The sequence below is a fragment of the Pristiophorus japonicus genome, chromosome 7 (genome assembly GCF_044704955.1).
Source record: "Pristiophorus japonicus isolate sPriJap1 chromosome 7, sPriJap1.hap1, whole genome shotgun sequence".
Classification (NCBI taxonomy): domain Eukaryota; kingdom Metazoa; phylum Chordata; class Chondrichthyes; family Pristiophoridae; genus Pristiophorus; species Pristiophorus japonicus.
In genome coordinates, this window is record NC_091983.1 from 242,452,847 (window position 1) to 242,471,864 (window position 19,018).

General features: G+C 43.0%; 1 protein-coding gene across 1 annotated transcript in view; it reads right to left on the reverse strand.

Annotated features, from left to right (window-relative positions):
• The window catches only part of LOC139266712 (dynein axonemal heavy chain 8-like), a 2,132,242-nt gene that overhangs the window by 727,072 nt on the left and 1,386,152 nt on the right, over positions 1-19,018 (reverse strand). Inside the window, exons 41-43 of the mRNA XM_070884298.1 lie at positions 11,068-11,308; positions 9,883-10,082; positions 2,318-2,471 (exon numbers count right to left, since the gene is read on the reverse strand). Coding sequence (XP_070740399.1) covers positions 2,318-2,471; positions 9,883-10,082; positions 11,068-11,308 — 595 coding nt within the window. The remainder of the gene's footprint in view (positions 1-2,317; positions 2,472-9,882; positions 10,083-11,067; positions 11,309-19,018) is intronic.

Sequence of the window (19,018 nt, forward strand, 5' to 3'; positions counted from 1 at the left end):
ATAAACTAGCCAACCTCCGAAGTTCCGCCACGAAGTCGGGTATGCTCTGGCCCACACAGCGTCTGTAGTTATAGAACCTGTGTCTGGCCATGTGTAGGCTGCTCACTGGCTTCAGGTGGTCTCTTACCAGTGTGCTGAATTCTTCAAACAACTTGCTTGCTGGTTTCTCGGGTGCCAACAGATCCTGCATTAAAGCGTATGTTTTCGATCCACAGCTGGTCAAGAGATGGGCTCTTCTCTTGTCTGCCTTATCGTCGCCTAACCAGTCTTTGGTTACAAAGCTTTGCTGGAGCCTTTCTATAAAGTCCTCCCAATTGTCTCCCGCATTGTACTTTTCACCTGATCCGTTGTTCGTCATTCTGTGGATTCTGTAATCCCGTAACCCGTCGCCACTGTAAAGTCCTGTCCCCTCAGTACAGATTCACACAAGGCATGTAGTGAAGTCAAGGTCACTCTGGACCTGCACCTTTATTTCACAGCTCTGGAATGCTGCACTTGCCTGAGACCTGTCCTTATATACTTGTCTCTTGCAAGTGCACCCCTGGTGGTAAGGTATGCTGGTGGTTACAGGTCATATCTTATTACAGTCATGTATAGCATGTTAGGATACAGTTATATATAATAATGTAAGATACATGACAAAAACCATTACTGAAATCCAAGCACACCAGCTCCACTGCCTTACCTCTATCAAGCTCCTTTGTTACACCCTCAAATAAAACCAGTAAGCACCTAAATTTCTATCATTCTACGAAAACCAATAAATTAGATTAGCAAGACATCCCCTTCATGTACCCACATTGGCTCTCTTACTTGATTTTATTTCAATCCAAATGGTCCATGCTCTTATCTTTAATAACTGTTTCTATAACTCCATCCACAATAGACATCAAACTTTGCTGCCAGGAAACTGAGTAGAGTCCTGCATGATGCATTGCCTGTGGTCGCAAACAAGTTGAAGGTTGAGGGAGTGGAATCCCATTCTAATATGGCAGGATGGTGATTACAGCCACGCACGGCAATGGACCCATGCACCCTGGGGAAACCTGCAATGTGGGTGAATCCGAGTGCTCCCTTGTCCTGTTTTACTTTGTCTATAGAGAAAGAGATATAGGTGTTCAGCCTGTCGCAGAGAGCCTTGGTGACCTCCCTGATGCAACAGTGAAATGTCACTGATATCACAGTCTGGAAACTGTTGCACATACGTTATGGGTCACTCTCACCCTCACAGGCACAGGGAGTGATGTCCATGTACTGGTTTAAGGCTCGAATTGTTGCTACAGCAGAAGACAAAGCTCAGTTATAGCCTCCTTTGTGAAGCATAAGTGCCTGCATCTTTGATCTCGGTGAAGTTCAGATAGGAAACATAGAAACATAGAAAATAGGTGCAGGAGCAAACCATTCGGCCCTTCGAGCCTGCACCACCATTCAATATCATGGCTGATCATGCAACCTCAGTATCCCAACCCTGCCTTCTCTCCATACCCCCTGATCCCCTTAGCCATAAGGGCCACATCTAACTCCCTTTTGATTATGTCCAACGAACTGGACTCAACAACTTTCTGTGGCAGAGAATTCCACAGGTTCACAACTCTCTGGGTGAAAAAGTTTCTCCTCATCTCGATCCTATATGGCTTACCCCTTATCTTTAGACTGTGATCTCTGGTTCTGTACTTACCCAACATCGGGAACATTCTTCCTGCAACTAACCTGTCCAATCCCGTCAGAATTTTATAAGTTTCTATGAAATCCCCTCTCATTCTTCTAAATTCCAGTGAGTATAAGCCTAGCCAATCCAGTCTCTCCTCATATGTCAGTCCTGCCACCCCGGGAATCAGACTGGTGAACCTTCGCTGCACCCCCTCAAGAGCAAGCATGTCCTTCCTCAGATTAGGAGACCAAAACTGCACACAATACTCAAGTTGTGGTCTCATCAAGGCCCTGTACAACTCCAGTAAGACCTCCTTGCTCCTATACTCAAATCCCTCTCTTTAGGCCCACTGTGAGTATGGGCAGTACCCATCTTCTCCCTCCTGTCTCAGCTGTTCTTGCTCTCTCCTGTCTTATTGGCTGTTCCCTCTCATCTTCCAGCCCCGAAGGGAGCCCTACAAGACCAGTGATTACGACAGTGCAACTGATTTGAAAGCAGCCAACAGCAGTGCAGCACAAGCAAACACCTATAAAATGGGTATCGTGCCAACACATTTCTAGACCTTATCTTTCTAATTGATCTGTGCTAGAATTAAAACAGTGACCAAGAAATGTGAAGCTAGCTGATATAAATGTTTTGAATTTCTAGGTTAATGGTATAAATTACCTGTGGCAGTTGTTTGGCGATATCCCCTCCAACAAAGACAGCCTCCAGATAAATCCACAGATTTTGTACGAAAAGCCACTGTTCTATTATACTTGTGCATGTTGTCAGATTGTGCACCCAGATCTGAATATCCTTCTTATAATAAGCATTATACCTGTGGAGAACAATTCCAGAAGTCGAACAAAATACAAGTGGATTAAAGGCCCCTTTTAAAAAATATTTTTCCAGTTAGAACAGTAAATGGAATTAGGGCAGACAGTTCCTGTTGAGGAGCTAGCATGGATCAGGCACAAACACATTGGGCTGAATGGGCTTCTGTGCTGTAAGTACAAATATAGTCCTGAAATTTTATGGTTGTTTCCAGTAGGAGTCCACTTGAAAGACCAAAAACTTGGTTGGGATCTGGAATAATCAGGGCCTAGCCTTAAGAACGAGTTCGCTGGCTCTGGAAATCTTGGTGGAGCCTCCCCCCCTAAAAAGAATCACTGACGTAAGGGGCATAGAGCTGGGCAGGGACTCATAATATGGGAATTTCCTTGCCCAAGCCAGCCCTCAGTTTGGACCCATTATACAATGGGCTCAGGTATTCCCGGTCTCAACAGGCATACCTTCCCAATTCCAGCAGAAGTGGGGTCCACCTAGAGGTTCAGGATTGGCGTTGGGACTCCTGAAGATATGGATGCCATAAAGCGTTGGTGCATGTTTGAAGGGGGCCATACAGACACCCAGACTGTTCATCAGGGGTAGCAAGAAACCAGCACCCATGGGCTGGCCAGAAAATGTGCTCCCACACCACTGAAGGCCCACTCCTGCAGGTCAACACTCTGACTCCATGAATATTAGTTGGGTCAGTGGCAGGCACAAGCACAGCATAACTGCTAAGATTACCCTTTTCATCCCTTTTTGCATATACTTTGGACGTAGCACAACACAGTTATTTGGTAAAACTTAATTATTTAAACAATTAAAACAATTTAACATTTTCTAAACTATTAACATCCACAGTTAACTCCCTCTCATTACCAATAAATGGATCTTCATACATAATGGGATCATTTTTAACTCAGCGTTTCCAGCAGGAATCTCCTTTGGCGAGTTAATTTCCTATGTGTCAATGGTGATTTTAACTGCTGGGCGTCATTAACATTCTGCCGGAACTTGTCGGAATTGAATGTAAAACGACAGCTGGTCTGTGGAGGACAGGGTTTCTGGGGATGACTCGTGCTAAGGAAGTGAGGAAGCAGAAAACTATAGACCAGTTAGCCTAACGTCTGTCGTTGGAAAAATGCTGGAGTCCATTATTAAGGAAGCAGTAACAGGACATTTGGAAATGCATAATATAGTCAAGCAGAGACAACATGATTTTATAAAAAGGAAATCATGTTTTACAAATTTGTTGGAGTTCTTTGAGGATGTAATGAGCAGGGTGGATAAGGGGGAAACAGTGAATGTGCTGTATTTGGATTTCTAGAAGGCATTCGATAAGGTGCCACATAAAAGATTACTGCACAAGATAAATGCTTACGGGGTTGAGGGTAATACAGTAGCTTGGATAGCGGATTGACTAACTAACAGAAAACAGAGAGTCGGGATAAATGGGTAATTTTCCAGTGAGCAAACAGGAACTAATGGGATGGCATTTATGTTATGTATGTAATAACTCGATACACTGAACACTGTAAACTAACACAGGTAGAAACCTGGCTCTGCTTTATTAGGGCCCAAAGTGATTACATTACATGATGGCTTGCCTTTTATACCTGGGCCGCACACATGTGCGTACAGCCCAATTACCTCCGACAGTGGGGCCACCTGGTGGCTAGTAACCCCAAGCATACATACATGACAATTTACAATTTATATTAATGACTTGGATGAAGGGACCGAGTGTAATGTAGCCAAGTTTGCTGATGATACAAAGATGGGTGCGAAAGCAAGTTGTGAGGAGGACACAAAAAATCTTCAAAGGGATATAGACAGGCTAAGTGAGTGGGCAAATATTTGGCAGATGGAGTATAATGTGGGAAAGTGTGAGGTTATCCACTTTGGCAGGAAAAATAAAAAAACTCATTATTATTTAAATGGAGATAAATTACAAAATGCCGCAGTAAAGAAGGACCTGGGGGTCCTTCTGCATGAAACACAAGAAGTTAATATGCAGGTACAGCAGGTCATCAGGAAGGCAAATGGAATGTTGGCCTTTATTGCAAGGGGGATGGAGTATAAAAGCAGAGAAGTCCTGCTACAACTGTACAGCGTATTGGCAAGGCCACACCTAGAGTACTGCATACAGGTTTGGTCTCCGTATTTAAGGAAGGATATACATGCATTGGAGGCAGTTCAGAGAAGGTTCACTGGGTTGATTCCTGAGATGAAGAGGTGGAAATAGAAACATAGAAACATAGAAAATAGGTGCAGGAGTAGGCCATTCGGCCCTTCGAGTCGGCACCGCCATTCAATGAGTTCATGGCTGAACATGCAACTTCAGTACCCCATTCCTGCTTTCTTGCCATACCCCTTGATCCCCCTAGTAGTAAGGACTACATCTAACTCCTTTTTGAATATATTTAGTGAATTGGCCTCAACTACTTTCTGTTGTAGAGAAGTCTACAGGTTCACCACTCTCTGGGTGAAGAAGTTTCTCCTCATCTCGGTCCTAAATGGCTTACCTCTTATCCTTAGACTGTAACCCCTGGTACTGGACTTCCCCAACATTGGGAACATTCTTCCTGCATCTAACTTGTCTAAATCCGTTAGAATTTTAAACGTTTCTATGAGATCCCCTCTCATTCTTCTGAACTCCAGTGAATACAAGCCCAGTTGATCCAGTCTTTCTTGATATATTAGTCCCGCCATCCCGGGAATCAGTCTGGTGAACCTTCGCTGCACTCCCTCAATAGCAAGAATGTCCTTCCTCAAGTTAGGAGACCAAAACTGTACACAATACTCCAGGTGTGTCCTCACCAAGGCCCTGTACAACTAGTAACACCTCCCTGCCCCTGTACTCAAATCCCCTCGCTATGAAGGCCAACATGCCATTTGCTTTCTTAACCGCCTGCTGTACCTGCATGCCAACCTTCAATGACTGATGTACCATGACACCCAGGTCTCGTTACACCTCCCCTTTTTCTAATCTGTCACCATTCAGATAATAGTCTGTCTCTCTGTTTTTAACCACCAAAGTGGATAACCTCACATTTATCCACATTATACTTCATCTGCCATGCATTTGCCCACTCACCTAACCTATCCAAGTCACTCTGCAGCCTCATAGCATCCTCCTCGCAGCTCACACTGCCATCCAACTTAGTGTCATCCGCAAATTTGGAGATACTACATTTAATCCCCTCGTCTAAATCATTAACGTACAATGTAAACAAACAGCTGGGGCCCCAGCACAGAACCTTGCGGTACCCCACTAGTCACTGCCTGCCATTCTGAAAAGTACCCATTTACTCCTACTCTTTGCTTCCTGTCTGACAACCAGTTCTCAATCCATGTCAGCACACTACCCCCAATCCCATGTGCTTTAACTTTGCACATTAATCTCTTGTGTGGGACCTTGTCGAAAGCCTTCTGAAAGTCCAAATACACCACATCAACTGCTTCTCCCTTGTCCACTCTACTGGAAACATCCTCAAAAAATTCCAGAAGATTTGTCAAGCATGATTTCCCTTTCACAAATCCATACTGACTTGGACCTATCATGTCACTTCTTTCCAAATGCACTGCTATGATATCCTTAATAATTGACTCCATCATTTCACCCATTACCGATGTCAGGCTGACCGGTCTATAATTCCCTGTTTTCTCTCTCCCTCCTTTTTTTAAAAGTAGGGTTACATTGGCTACCCTCCACTCGATAGGAACTCATCCAGAGTCTATGGAATGTTGGAAAATGACTGTCAATACATCTGCTATTTCCAAGGCCACCTCCTTAAGTACTCTGGGATGCAGTCCATCAGGCCCTGGGGATTTATCGGCCTTCAATCCCATCAATTTCCTCAACACAATTTCCCGACTAATAAGGATTTCCCTCAGTTCCTCCTTCTTACTAGACCCTCTGACCCCTTTTATATCTGGAAGGTTGTTTATGTCCTCCTTAGTGAATACCGAACCAAAGTACTTGTTCAATTCGTCTGCCATTTCTTTGTTCCCCGTTATGACTTCCCCTGATTCTGAATGCAGGGGACCTACATTTGTCTTTACTAACCTTTTTCTCTTTACATATCTATAGAAGCTTTTGCAGTCCGTTTTAATGTTCCCTGCAAGCTTCCTCTCGTACTCTATTTTCCCTGCCCTAATCAAACCCTTTGTCCTCCTCTGCTGAGTTCTAAATTTCTCCCAGTCTCCGGGTTCGCTGCTATTTCTGGCCAATTTGTATGCCACTTCCTTGGCTTTACTACTATCCCTGATTTCCCTTGATAGCCACGGTTGAGCCACCTTCCCTTTTTTATTTTTACGCCAGACAGGGATGTACAATTGTTGTAGTTCATCCATGCGGTCTCTAAATGTCTGCCATTGCCCATCCACTGTCAACCCCTTAAGTATCATTCGCCAATCTATCCTAGCCAATTCACGCCTCATACCTTCAAAGTTACCCTTCTTTAAGTTCTGGACCATGGTCTCTGAATTAACTGTTTCATTCTCCATCCTAATGTAGAATTCCACCATATTATGGTCACTCTTCCCCAAGGGGCCTCGCACATCGAGATTGCTAATTAATCCTTTCTCATTACACAACACCCAGTCTAAGATGGCCTCCCCCCTAGTTGTTCCTCGACATATTGGTCTAGAAAACCATCCCTTATGCACCCCAGGAAATCATCCTCCACCGTATTGCTTCCAGTTTGGTTAGCCCAATCTGTATGCATATTAAAGTCACCCATGATAACTGCTGCACCTTTATTGCATGCACCCCTAATTTCCTGTTTGATGCCCTCCCCAACATCACTACTACTGTTTGGAGGTCTGTACACAACTCCCACTAACGTTTTTTGCCCTTATGTGGAAATGTTGAGTAGGTTGGGCCTATACCCATTGGAGTTTAGACGACTGAGAGGTGATCTTATTGAAACATATAAGATTCTGAGGGGGCTCGACAAAGTAGATGCAGAGAAGATGTTACCCCTCGTGGGGGAATTCTGGAACTAGGTGCCATAGTTTCAGAATAAGGGGTCGCCCATTTAAAACGGAGATGAGAAGGAATTTCTTCTCTCAGTGGGTTGTAAATCTGTGGAATTCTCTGCTCCAAAGATCTGTGGCGGCTGTGTCATTGAATATATTTAAGGTGGAGAAAGACAGATTTTTGAACGATAAAGGAGTGAAGAGTTATGGGGAGCGGCCAGGGAAGTGGAACTGAGCCCAAGACCAGATCAGCCATGAACTGACTGAAAGGCAGCGCAGGATCGAGGGGCCAAATAGCCTACTCCTGCTCCTATTTCTTATATATTTATGTTAGCAGTGCAGGGCAGGGACGCCTACAAATTCTTTATCGGGAGGCGCACTGTTGATTCCACAAGGGTAAGTAAAAACTTACCTTAAATGGCCTCCTCTGCGTCAAATCCTCTTGTGCCAAGCCATCACCTGGCGGAAATACCGCAGCCAGTTCCTCACAGATTGGAGTTAAAATCGCAGTCACGGCCCAATGATGATATTGGACTCAAATCTGCACATTCAAAGAAGGACCTCATGGCTTTGGCAGGCGGCTTAGCTGTGACATCACCCGTTCTCACCGCTGCAGAGATTTGGAATCGGTTGGTGATCCAGAGTAATCCAGTGAATGTGAGTTCAAATCACACCATGGCAGTTTATGTAATTGAAATCAGGTTAACAAAAATTGTGTGTCTGATCCGGTTGAAGCCAATCTGAATCGCTGCAAACTTGGCTAATAAAAGTGACCATAAAACTGTTGGATTATCGCAACAACCTAACTGATTCACTAATGTCTTTTAGGGAAGAAAACCTGTCGTCGGTATAATGATTAACTGGAGGAAATTGAGGCTGATCCAAGAGTCTATGTCACACAAGCAGGCTGACAACATGGAGGCATTGGATTGGTCGGCTATGCGGGGTTGGCGAGTTAGAGCTGGGTATCACCAGCACACCTGTGGAACCTGACGGCAAGTCTTCAGATGTTATCAACAAGGGGTGGGGGGACGGTGGGAAGGATGGATCCTGTGGGAAAGAGAAACTATTTGTGAAGATACTCTCGCTATAATTGGATATGTAAGAGTGAAACCAAGTGAGGGCTGTCTCACTGACCTGGACAACAGAGGACAGCCATTGGAAAGAAAGACTTGGATTTATATCGCACCTTTCACGACCACCAGATATCTCAAAGTGCTTTACAGCCAATGAAATACTTTTGGAGTGTAGTCACTTTTGTACATGTAGGAAACACAGAAGCCAATTTGCGCACAAAGAAGCTCCCACAAACAGCAATGTGATAATGACTGGATAATCTGTTTTTTTGTTATGTTGATTGAGGGATAAATATTGGCCAGGAGGAGGATGGTATACTCAACTGTGTATAAAGCTGCAGATAGTTGAGAAGGATGAGGAGGGATAGTGCACCATAGCCACGGTCACAGATTTAATTTGTGTCTTTGCTTAGGGGTGTTTCAGTGCTGTGACAGAGGTGAAAACTTGATTGAAAAGATACAAACATGGAGATGCGGGAAAGATGGACATGAATTTAGGAGGCAACCACACATTGAAGGATTTTGAAAATGAAATTACTCGAATTGCTTCAGTTCCTCAGTGAATCCTGTATATCTTAAAATTCATGAGAATGTTATTTCAAGCATTGATGCAATTTTAATTCTAAAAATATCAATTTTGAGTCTTCAAGGCAACTCTAAGGAGTCCTAGAAAAACTGGTGTCAATGGGGGACAAAGAGAAAACCATCCAAAGGCTGGAATCATACCTGATGTAAAGAAAGATGGTCGTGATTGCTGAAGGCCAGGTATTACAGCCGTGGACATCACTGCAGAGGTCCCTCAGGGAAGTGTTTATGGCCCAATCATCTTCATTTGCTTAATTTATGACCTTCTCTCTGCCATGTCAGCAGTAGGGCTGTTAACTTACAATTCCACAGGATTCATCTTTACTTACAACTGTTCTGATAATGAAGCAGTCAATGCCAGCCTACAACAGCACATGGATAATGTGCAGACTTGAGCTGATAAGTGACAGGTAATATTCACGTCATCTAAATGCCAGGTAATGCTAACCTTGAATGGGTACGCTAGTGTAGTGATTATGTCACTGGACTAGTAATCCAAAAAATATGAGATCAAATCCCACCATGGCACTTTAAAAATCTGGAAATAAAATAATTGTCACCCTCACCGCATATGCTGTAGCATTGGATGAAAATGAGCCTCAGAGCTACTCATAGGTCTGATGCGCCACCCTAACAGTAAAAGAGAGTGCACAATGCCAGAGAGGAGGCAAGGACTGGGGGAAGATCCTGCAAACCCTCTAATTTGCCTGATTACTACACTTTTCTATGTTAGATGCTATATAAATGCAAATTATTGTTGTAATTTGTTGCTTGTACCTGTTGCTGAGTAAAGAGTTCAGGATCATTAAACTATCCTCCATCATAGTTACAATTTCTGCTGTCTCCAATCCTCTTAGCAATAGCTCTCCTCGATTCTTAAACATAGAGAAACTTAGGTTTTGACTGACCCAAGTCTGCATCACCTGAGTCAATTTTGCCTCAATATCCTTCTCTTTCACGGAGCATATGCAGATATCCTGAAAGACATTTCAAGATAAAAGTTACTATCAGTCATTATCTTTTTGAGTTATCATAGCATGATGCAGCACAGAAGGCCATAAAAAAGCTAATGCAATATGCTTGTGGTGGCTCTTCGAAAAAACTGTCCAATTAGTCTCATTCCACTTCCCTTTACCCATACCCATGAAAATCTTATCCTCACTGAGTAAAACCAGACCTTGGGATCGCCTACTACCTACAAGATAAATTTTTTCAAAATTTACTTACCTGAATGTGGAGCTGGGAGCAACAGAGAAAGCTGGTCACTACATCCTCCAACCTGACCTCAATGTGCCACCCTGCCTCTAACTCCCCTCTCCTAGTTCCCAGCTTCACTTACCTGAGGATCTTGATCTTGGTTTCCTCTTTGCCGGCTGGCTGTTCATGCCATGTCAATTGCATTGAAATGAGTCCCGAGGCCCAATATCAAAAAAGCCGCGCTCAAATTTCAAGCCTAAGAAATTTTAGTTACTGAGAAAAAAAATAAGCATTTTAAATTAAAGACTGAACAAGCTGGGCTCTTCTCTCTAAAAGACTGAGAGGTGACCTGATAGAGATCTTAAAAATTATGAACAGGTTCAATAGGTTTGATGTAGAGATGTTTCCACTTGTGGGGAGTCCAAAACTAGGGGTTGTAACTTTGATAATCATCCAAACTACATCCTGAGAATGAATAAGAAAATAGTACCCTGATGGAGCAAAAACACACACAGAATGGCTTTGGAACAGGATGTGAAAAGAGTGTTGGATGTTCGCTGAGAGGACAAAATAATGAATAATAATTCCAAATTATATACAGAGGTGGAATGAATGAGGCTTGAAGAATCTTGGGCTGACATGTGTCTCAGGTGGAAGTCAATGTCAAAGAAAATTTGGCAGAGTGCAAAACTGGCAGCCGATTCGCCCAAAACCAATTTTTCCTCCTGTGAGTTTTGGGTAATACTGACTAATGGCTCAATATACCTCAATATCGTCCTTAAATTGAAGCAGCGGAGCATCCATAACATTTTTCAGTGAGAATGTTTCTGACGTCACGTTAAATTTATGCCCTGTTACTCCTGATATCCGTTCCCAATGTCTTGGTTTTATTGACTTGTTGGCCATCATTTCCAGGAGAGGACATGACTCACTGAAATCATCTATTTTCTTCTTCAGGTCTAGATATGCCTGCCATTCCTTCAAGCCTTTGGGCAACCTACGACACCTAGAAATTATTCAGATAAAAGAATAGGTCACCGAATTAAAATTAATCTACACCAGTAAGTTAACATGTAATATGTCAGATCTCTAAATATTATTAAACATGATTTATTGAACCTTTATCAGGATTCTATGAAGAATGTGCTGAAGCGTAGAGGAATGTAATACTTACTTTCAAAAAGAGAGACAGAGCTAACCCAGATAATTACAGATCAATTAGTTTAATATTCTGGTAGGGATGAAAGATTACTAAAGAGCTAAAAGAGAAAATAGAAGTAGTAAACACCTGCTAGAGTTCTTTGAGGAGATGACAGATGTGGTGCATGGGGGAAATGCAGTGAAAGTGGTGTACCTGGACTTTCAGAAAGCTTTTGACAAGGTAGAAAACAGGACACTAATGGAGAAAATTAAAAGATATAGACATAGTGGGAGGGTACCAAATTAGATTAGAAGGTGATTAGAAGGGAGAAAACAGAGAGTTGGACTGAAGGGTGTTTCTCATAGAAGATGGAAGTGGGCATGGGTGACCTACAGGGTTCAGTTCTGGGACCATTTCTGTTCACTGTGTACATCAATGATTTGGACATAGGGCTGGAGGGAGTGGTGTCCAAATTTGCAAATATTTAAATAGAAGGCATCGTAAACAAATCTGAGGATCAAAGGAAACTGCAAGACGATATAGATAAGATGGTGGCATGAGCAAAAAAGTGTCAGATGGAAGTCAATGTCAGTAAATATGAGGTAGTTGCACTGGTAAAACTCACAGCAATATTTATACTTTGAAAGGGGGAAGGTTCAGTGATGTGGAAGAGCAGAGGGATTTGGGAGAATTAGGATCACAAGACATTAAAGCAGCATTTTAAATGGATAAGGCCATAGAATACTGTGTCTAATGGCAATAAATATAAAAGTCGAGATGTAATGGTGAAACTATGTAAAGCATTAGTGGGATCACAGTTTCCATCAACCTGGCACTCAAGTGGAGCGCCAGGCTGCCAGACTTCGGCACAGGCCCTGCATTCAAGGAGGCAACGGACCCTGCATTCAAGGAGGCAACAGGTAAGTCGGAAGATATTTTTAACGCGCATGCCACCTCCACTTTAACTAGCCCCCGTGAGCAGCCGGCCACCATGTACGCTCCCCCTGAAGCTGTCGCTGTCATTGCCTGACGGAGCTTCAGGGCCGATGCCAAGCTTTAGCTCCAGGGTGAAAATGGTCGCTGTGCACAGTGATGGCATCGTCATAGCCGGTGCAGCAGAGAGGAGCGCTACAGGTTAACACCGCCACTAAACTCATGCAGTATTTAGCGGGAGTTGTTAGCTGTGCCTGAGTAAAAAGCCATTTGCGCCTGATTAGCGCCCCTCCAGGGGTGCTAATGGGAGGGGCAAACGGCCCCAATTTCTCTCACGACGTCTTCCTTTCTTTCTTTCATTTAAGCAGAGGCTAGATAACAACATGAGGGAGAAGGGAATAGAGGATTATGCTAATTGAGTAAGATGAAGAAAGACGGGAGGAGGCTCAAGTGGAGCATAAATGGTGGCATAGACTAGTTGGGCCGAGTGGCTTCTTTCTGTGCTGTATCTCCTATGTAATCTAATGCTAGTGCTGTTGGGGAGGAGTTAAACTAATCTGGCAGGGGGATGGGAACCAATGCAGGGAGACAGAGGGAAACAAAAAGGAGACAAAAGCAAAAGACAGAAAGGAGATGAGTAAAAATGGAAGGCAGAGAAACCCAAGGCAAAAAACAAAAAGGGCCACTGAATATAAAGGGGCTGCAGGAGGGGTCAAAACTAAAAATCATGGTTTAAAAACTAGGATTAAAACACTCTACCTAAATGCACGCAGCATTCGAAATAAAGTAAATGAGTTGACGGCACAAATCATTACAAATGGGTATGATTTGGTGGCCATTACAGAAACATGGTTGCAGGGTGGCCAAGACTGGGAATTAAACATACAGGGGTATCTGACGATTCGGAAAGATAGACAAGAAGGGAAAGGAGGTGGGGTAGCTCTGTTAATAAAGGATGATATCAGGGCAGTTGTGAGAGACGATATTGGCTCTAATGAACAAAATGTTGAATCATTGTGGGTGGAGATTAGAGATAGTAAGGGGAAAATGTCACTGGTGGGCATAGTTTATAGGCCCCCAAATAATAACCACGGTGGGACGGGCAATAATCGAGGGAATAATGGAGGCATGTGAAAAAGGAACGGCAGTAGTCATGGGGGTTTTTAATCTACATATCGATTGGTCAACTCAAATCGCACGGGGTAGCCTGGAGGAGGAATTCATAGAATGCATACGGGATTGTTTTTTAGAACAGTATGTAACAGAACCTACAAGGGAGCAAGCTATCTTAGGTCTGGTCCTGTGTAATGAGATAGGAAAAATAAACGATCTCCTAGTAAAAGATCCTCTCGGAATGAGTGATCACAGTATGGTTGAATTTGTAATACAGATTGAGGGCAAGGAAGTTGTGTCAGAAACGAGCTGACTATGCTTAAACAAAGGGGACTACAGTGGGATGAGGGCAGAGTTGGCGAAAGTAGACTGGAAACACAGACTAAATGGTGGCACAATTGAGGAACAGTGGAGGACTTTTAAGGAACTCTTTCATAGTGCGCAACAAAAATCTATTCCAGTGAAAAAGAAGGGCGGTAAGAGAAGGGATAACCAGCCGTGGATAATCAAGGAAATAAAGGAGAATATCAAATCAAAGACCAATGCGTATAAGGTGGCCAAGGTTAGTGGGAAACTAGAAGATTGGGAAAATTTTAAACAACAGCAAAGAATGACTAAAAAAGCAATAAAGAAAGGAAAGATAGATTACGAAGGTAAACTAGCGCAAAACATAAAAACAGATAGTAAAAGCTTTTACAGATATATAAAACGGAAAAGAGTGACTAAAGTAAATGTTGGTCCCTTAGAAGATGAGAAGGGGGATTTAATAATGGGAAATGTGGAAATGGCTGAGACCTTAAACAATTATTTTGCTTCGGTCTTCACAGTGGAAGACACAAAAACCATGCCAAAAATTGCTGGTCACAGGAATGTGGGAAGGGAGGACCTTGAGACAATCACTATCACTAGGGGGGTAGCGCTGGACAGGCTAATGGGACTCAAGGTAGACAAGTTCCCTGGTCCTGATGAAATGTATCCCAGGGTATTAAAAGAGATGGCGGAAGTTATAGCAGATGCATTCGTTATAATCTACCAAAATTCTCTGGACTCTGGGGAGGTACCAGCGGATTGGAAAGCAGCTAATGTAACGCCTCTGTTTAAAAAAGGGGGCAGACAAAAGGCAGGTAACTATAGGCCGGTTAGTTTAACATCTGTAGTGGGGCAAATGCTTGAAACTATCATTAAGGAAGAAATAGCGGGACATCTAGATAGGAATCGTGCAATCAAGCAGACGCAGCATGGATTCATGAAGGGGAAACCATGTTTAACTAATTTACTGGAATTCTTTGAGGATATAACGAGCATATACGCGGAGTCAGAGGAAATGTTTTAGTATGGATAGAGAATTGGATGGCGAACAGAAAGCAGAGAGTCGGGATAAATGGGTCCTTTGCAGGTTGGAAATCGGTGATTAATGGTGTGCCACAGGGATCGGTGCTGGGACCACAACTGTTTACAATATACATAGATGACCTGGAAGAGGGGACAGAGTGTAGTGTAACAAAATTTGCAGATGACACAAAGATTAGTGGGAAAGCGGGTTGTGTCGAGGACACAGAGAGGCTGCAAAGAGATTTGGATAGGTTAAGCGAATGGGCTAAGGTTTGGCAGATGGAATACAATGTCGGAATGTGTGAGGTCATCCACCTTGGGAAAAAAAACAGTAAAAGGGAATATTATTTGAATGGGGAGAAATTACAACATGCTGAGGTGCAGAGGGACCTGGGGGTCCTTGTGCATGAATCCCAAAAAGTTAGTTTGCAGGTGCAGCAGGTAATCAGGAAGGCGAATGGAATGTTGGCCTTCATTGCGAGAGGGATGGAGTACAAAAGCAGGGAGGTCCTGCTGCAACTGTATAGGGTATTGGTAAGGCCACACCTGGAGTACTGCGTGCAGTTTTGGTCACCTTACTTAAGGAAGGATATACTGGCTTTGGAGGGGGTACAGAGACGATTCACTAGGCTGATTCCGGAGATGAGGGGGTTACCTTATGATGATAGATTGAGTAGACTGGGTCTTTACTCGTTGGAGTTCAGAAGGATGAGGGGTGATCTTATAGAAACATTTAAAATAATGAAAGGGATAGACAAGATAGAGGCAGAAAGGTTGTTTCCACTGGTAGGGGAGACTAGAACTAGGGGGCACAGCCTCAAAATACAGGGGAGCCAATTTAAAACCGAGTTGAGAAGGAATTTCTTCTCCCAGAGGGTTGTGAATCTGTGGAATTCTCTGCCCAAGGAAGCAGCTGAGGCTAGCTCATTGAATGTATTCAAGTCACAGATAGATAGATTTTTAACCAATAAGGGAATTAAGGGCGAGTAAGTGGAGCTGAGTCCACGGCCAGATCAGCCATGATCTTATTGAATGGCGGAGCAGGCTCGAGGGGCTAGATGGCCTACTCCTGTTCCTAATTTTTATTATCTCTCACTGATCGTGATGAGAAGTGAGTTCAGCTCCTCAGTAAACAATTTCTTGATGGTCAAATGTTCAGCAATACATGAACCTGATATAGGTAGGCAAGATAAAAATATTTGTAATGACATTCTATTTCAGCGGTTTAATCTTGATATCATACAGGTAAGATGATAATTGAATAGTCAATCTTTGAATTCACATTGAAGCTAAAATATGTATTCCTCAGTTCTGAGAACATTAAAGCTAATGTTTAGGATAAGTATACAGAATGAAAAGATGTCCAAATAGGTATGTGTGAAATATCCTCACTCCAAGTATGATTGCAATGACTTCATGTTCAATATGTGAATAATCAGTCTCGGGGGAAGTTAGGGTATGGGAAACATTTGCTATTGGTCATTCAGAGTCGTCAGGAAATTGGTGAGAAATCACAGCTCCTGCACCCACTTGAAACACAACAACTGAGAAAATCAGCAACAAATTAGGTTTAAAATGTTCCAATAGTGGTGCATTTGCTATTAAAATCTTCAGTCATTCAAAACAACTATGAGTCTTTTCACCACTCTCATTTATGTTCTTACAAAGGAGTCTACTCAACGGGTATGTGACTGTCGCCATGTTTGGAGCAAAGTTCCGGTCATAATTGATTAGATCTAGAAATGACTGCAACTTTTCTATATTCGTTGGGGCCAATGCAGAAGACATTGCTTCAACCTTCTTTCTTGATGCTCCAATATCAAACTTGTTAACAATGAAAGAAAAATAATAGAGCATTGGACTTCTTTAGTTGATCATATTATTCACGTACACATTTGAAAACTGCTCTGAGATTTCACAGATATTATTTCTCTGATCTTCCAGTAACCAGGTGATCATCTAAGATGCATTGAGCTCTAAAAATGGCTAGAGCAGATGCAATACCAAAACCAGCCTTTTGTAATGATAAAGGGCCCGATATTGGTGGCCTTTCTGCCCACTGCCGCCTGCTGACGCCGACTGCCGCCGAGTTTTGCCTCCGGTTTCTTCTCTCTCCCAGTTTCCACTTGGGCTGGAGTGAGCGGGAGGGGAGTACCTCCGGGAAGCACCCACTGATGTCCTCTGATGGCCAAGTAGCGCAAGTGGTCTCCCTTCTGCCGGGATACCAGATTGGTGCGGGCAGGGGTCGGCGGCAGCAGGGGGAAAGGACTGCTGTGTGGAGGCTGTTCTAACCCTGACGGTAGGTACGAAGAAGGGAATAAAAGCTTAGTGTAAATATGTAAAATGTTTTTTTTACAGCGATTTACCTGGATGTGGTCCCCTGAAGTGATTTTTTTTTCCTATGATTTTTATTTGCAGGTCTTCCACCCTCTCTGGGCCCGACTCCATCCTCGCCGGCACTTGGGCGGCAAGAGTCTTTGCCACCGAGATTGTGAGCTCCCGCCCGCTGCCGCCCAGATTAAAAATTTGTTGCCCACCATTGAGATTAGTGAACATTGCTTCATCCTCGGGCAGATCCAAACTAGCGGTTCTCATCCATTCAATAGTCACCACAAATTCTATTGTACCTTCAAATTTTACTAAATGTATAATTTGGCTCACCCAGTCACCGTAGTAAATTTTTGAAAACTTTGCAAAATTAATGCAAACCCTTCTTCAGACATCAAATTAAAACCCTTGGTTTGATTTGAATCAATGAATCCAAAGTTGCTAGCTCTTGAGGGAAGCAGAATGCTTGAATCGCAATCTGTGTTTCTGGTCAATTATGTAGTCAATTTTCTCAGGTATGCCTTCACTTCCATGTGATCTAATTCCACTTATATCCTTAACTTTACACCATTGATTGCTACTCTGGGCTTAAAAGGTTTTGTCTTCACCCACTTCTTCACATTCACGTGTACCCGGATACCCTTTGCTGCACCGGGTTTCGGACTGAATAAGGACTTGTACTCTCCATGAGTATGTTCATGGATCTTTGAACAGTGATATTCTTAATATTGGCTTAGATTAACTTCAGGCTATGAAACCAACCTCGGCCAATCAATGAGGGGTCCTTGCCCTTAACTACAATTATCAACAATTGTTTTGTCAGATTTTTGTATCTTACCTGGACTTTTCCTTGGACTGGCAATGAGTGCCGAGAATAAGTTTTCAGTAAAGTGTTATTTTATTGTAGGGCAGTTTTCCAAAACCTTTCCTCGTATAATTATCACACTTTTAATGACAGAATAGTTATTGCAGCCTGTAGGGCAATTTTCTGTTGTTTTTTTCTCTCCTGGAATATACAGGAAAACACCCCGCTTCGACATCGCCTTACCTTGTGGTATGGTTTCTTCCTCAGGTTCCTTATCGGAATCGACATAATGGACTTTTGTCTTTGATTCTTCACAGCACTATGATATAATTTGGGGCCTTCTTTTCTTCTCTCTGTTTACACTCTATTAGCTCCTGCTGGCTTCTGGTAAAACTTAGCTAAATAGCCCTTTTCCATGCACAATTATGGCAAATAACTTTAAAAAAACATTGAACCAGACAGTGGTTTATTTTAAAAAGGGAGAAAGGGATAGACTGAGTAATTACAGGCCAGTCAGCCTAACCTCAGAAAAAATCCTGAGTGACAGGATAAATCTTCATTTGGAAAGACATGGATTAATGAAGAACAGTCAGCATGGATTTGTTAAAGGAAGGTCATGTCTGACTAACTTTATTTAATTTTTTGAGGAGGTAACGAGGAGGGTCGATGAGGGAAATGCATATGATGTAGTGTGTATGGATTTTAGCAAAGCTTTTGATAAGGTCCCACATGGCAGACTGGTCACGAAAGTAAAAGCCCATGGGATCCAAGGCAAAGTGGCAAGTTGGATCCAAAATTGGCTCAGAGGCAGGAAGCAAAGGTTGATGGGTGTTTTTGTGACTGGAAGGCTGTATCCAATGGGATTCCACAGGGCTCAGTGCTGGGTCCCTTGCTTTTTGTGGTATATATCAATGACTTGGACTTGAATGTTGGGGGTATGATTAAGACGTTTGCACATGACACTAAAATAGCCTGTGTGGTTGATAATGAAGAAGAATGCTGTAGACTGCAAAAAGATATCAATGTACTGGTCAGGTGGGCAGAACAGTGGCAACGGAATTCAA